The 3,118-nt window shown below is 43.2% G+C and overlaps 1 protein-coding gene across 1 annotated transcript; it reads left to right on the top strand.

The window, feature by feature from the left end:
• The first annotated feature begins 1,014 nt into the window (after positions 1–1,014).
• Positions 1,015–2,231, top strand: BDF20DRAFT_860888 (rho guanine nucleotide exchange factor). Its single transcript, XM_053080546.1, has 2 exons — positions 1,015–1,208; positions 1,286–2,231. Exons 1-2 carry the CDS (start codon positions 1,134–1,136, stop codon positions 1,742–1,744), a joined length of 534 nt encoding a protein of 177 aa, XP_052938418.1. The 5' UTR covers positions 1,015–1,133; the 3' UTR covers positions 1,745–2,231.
• The last annotated feature ends 887 nt before the right edge of the window (positions 2,232–3,118 follow it).

The raw sequence follows: 3,118 nt of genomic DNA, 5'->3' as shown, positions 1-3,118 counted from the left end.
CCGTCACCACCACGACGACGACGCCAACAACGACTCGCTGTTCTCCTCGCCCTCAAGACAGTCCACTACCCCAGCGAGTAGCTCCTACGCCTGTCATTTGCGTGTCCACGTCTACTTCTTCACCACCCCGCATGAGCCGCTGCGACTCCACATTCCATGCAAAAAGATTGACTTCCTTTTCGACTCCTGCTAGCCCGATTCACCACCCACTCACCCCCCTCGACGACGCTGCCACCACCACCACCACCACCACCACCACCACGACAGACGCTACCGATCTGGATTGGTTTGGCGACATGTTGCGCGATGCTTTTGACAGCCAACGTAAATTATCCTTACCACATGGATTTGAACACTGCTGCCCTCTGGAAGACAAGAGCGGCGGTCGTCACGGCTCTTTGGATGCACAAAAGTTAAAAGACGTCAGTCCATCGGGAAGTCTTGTCAGTAGCAACAGTAGCTGCAGTGACGAAGAAGAAGAAGCCGTTACACCCACCCTGCAAAGTGCTTGGACTTGCACGTCCACCACGCCAGCCATCCGACCCTTGACGCCAGCGACTCCTCTCGTCGATGACATGTCTCATCCTCCTCTTCAGGAAATAAAAAGAGGCAAAAGTCATGGCAGCGAGATCATGCGGGTAAGAACCCGTCAGCAGAGTCCATCCAAGATCCACTCCACCTCCTCCACTTCTCTCTCTTTCAACAGCAGCAGCACCACCACCACCAGCAGCACCACCACCACCACCAGCAACTGGCGAAGGAAATCCATTGAGAGATGTACCAGCCTCCATTCCACTGTATCCGCCGTCTCGTTTGATAAACTAACCCTGTCTTCCACCCCATCCCCTCCTAAAGTCATTTTTGGTAAATCTGAAGTACGCAAAAAAGAATTCAAAGCCATCATGATGTGGCAATCCGCTGTTCAAGAGTTGATCCTGCAGAGACGTGCAGCCCAAGCAACCTTTGCTGCCCCATGTTCCGCGGCTACGATGCGCAAACCAAAGGTAAAGCAAAAAAAAAAAAAAAAAAAAACCAACCCCCCAACAACAAAAAACCAACCCCATGAAGGGGTCTTTGAAAGAGACACTTATTCATTTCTCTCTCTCGATCAGAATACTGAAAAAGAGTTAGCCATGGCACGCTTTATTGTAGGCGAATTGTATTCCACTGAAAAGTCTTTTCACAGGTTTTTAATCTTTATACGCAAGGTAGATGGAAAATGTGTGTGTAGGATGTTCTACTTGGGAGGGAGGCTCGATACTAACATGTGTTGATTGTCGTTTAGAATTATATGGAGCCCATGAAAGCCGCTACTCTCACCAAAAATCCTCTTGTCAAAACAAACGATGTACAGTTGCTCTTTTGTCATCTTCCTGAACTGATCGCTGTTTCTGAAAAAATACTCGTCCGATTGGAGCAATACGCCAAACAGGGTCATGAACTACCACACAAGGTCAGTCCTAGTATCGCCGTCGGTCAGATTTTCACAGATTTGGAAGAAGATTTCGTCATCTTTTTAAAGTATGCTATCCATTATCAAAGCTACATGAAAGCGATTCGAAGAGCAAGCACCTCGAGTTTTGTAATGAAGATAGATACTGAATCCAAGAGAGTAGCCAACGCCGGCATTCATCATCGTTTGGGCTTAGCAGACTATCTCATTGCCCCTTTTCAAAGAGTGCCTCGTTATGAATTATTATTAAAAGGTAATGTATTTTTACTGCGAGGACGCAATCGACACTAGATGCGTAGACGTATTCACCATGCTTGTTTCCATTCTAGATCTTATTAAACATACAGATCTGTCCTCCATGGGTTCTGAAGAAGGTGGCAATGACTTGGTTTATGCCAAGAATATCATTAGTGGTTTGGCTGCTACGATGAACCGAGTGCAAGAAAAGATTTCCAAGTCTCTGTTCTCCACATCTTTTTACACCTTCCATCCTCCACCCTCTCCAGCCACTGTCAGCGTAACATCACCATAGATATCCCCTCTTTTTTTTTAACAAAAAAAATAATGTATTATATACCATTCTATCTTTTATAGGGTTTTTTTTTTTGTCGTTTGACATTATATATAAATATAGATATAGATATCACTTTTATTTTATTTTTCCTCCTTTGCACAATGTAAATATGTCCTATAATTATATCCATTCTACAGTGCTATCTTGTACATCATCAATAAAAAAGCATTCTTTTTCATATGCCAAACGTATGCAGAGACCTATAAATAACGCAACAAGAGTCACTACGTGTTACCTGAAAAAAATCGAAATTCTGCAAGTGGATGTTTTACTCTATACAAATATAGCAAGTGTTTGTTTGTTACTTTAAAATGCAAACCCTGTGGACGCAATTCAAAAAAAAAAAAAAGAAAAAGAAAAAAGGTGCAGCACCCTCTCCTTCCCTTCTGTTGAAGAGCAGAAGCCATATTCTCTTTACATGAAGGATGACTTGCTTTTTGGTCACTATGAACGCATCTCGATAAGCAAGCCACCACTCTCACTTGTTGACACTTGATGTTGACTGAGATCGAGTGAGCCCAACAGGTCAACAAAAAATTTCCTAGTGTTTGAGTTTATTGGGGGGGGGGGTGGTGGTGAGGAAACAAAAAAAAAAAAAAAAAAAAAAAATTTTAGAAACAATCGATCATCCCAACAACTGGCTTCTATGTGTGTGCGTGTGCGTGTGGATGTGGCTGTGGCTTGAGGATCGCTCAGCTTTTTTCCTTTCTCATGAAATACCTACCACCCTATGTCTTGAAGCAAGACCACTCCACAACGAGGGGCATCCATGTCGTTGCATTTACATGTTAATAAAGTACTCCTTATAGATGTATACATACGCATAGAATACCTCGCCTTTATGATATGATTATCCCTTTGGCTTGTACCTAGTACCCTATTTCTTGAATGAAAATGAACATTCTATTCGTGTACGAGCAGTTGAGAGGTGGTTCTGACTTTCAACGAAAGAAATCACACAATGACAGTTTACTGATTTGCGGTAAAAGAAAAAATTAAAAAAAAAGCTGAGAGCTGAGTTGTAGTAGAAAGAGAAGGGGGTAGCCTATCGAGCCCGAGGTAGATCTGACAATGACAATAACGATAATAGT

Source organism: Mycotypha africana (assembly GCF_025528875.1).
Source record: "Mycotypha africana strain NRRL 2978 chromosome Unknown BDF20scaffold_3, whole genome shotgun sequence".
NCBI classification, from domain to species: Eukaryota; Fungi; Mucoromycota; class Mucoromycetes; order Mucorales; family Mycotyphaceae; genus Mycotypha; species Mycotypha africana.
This window is presented reverse-complemented; position numbering and strand designations above follow the sequence as displayed.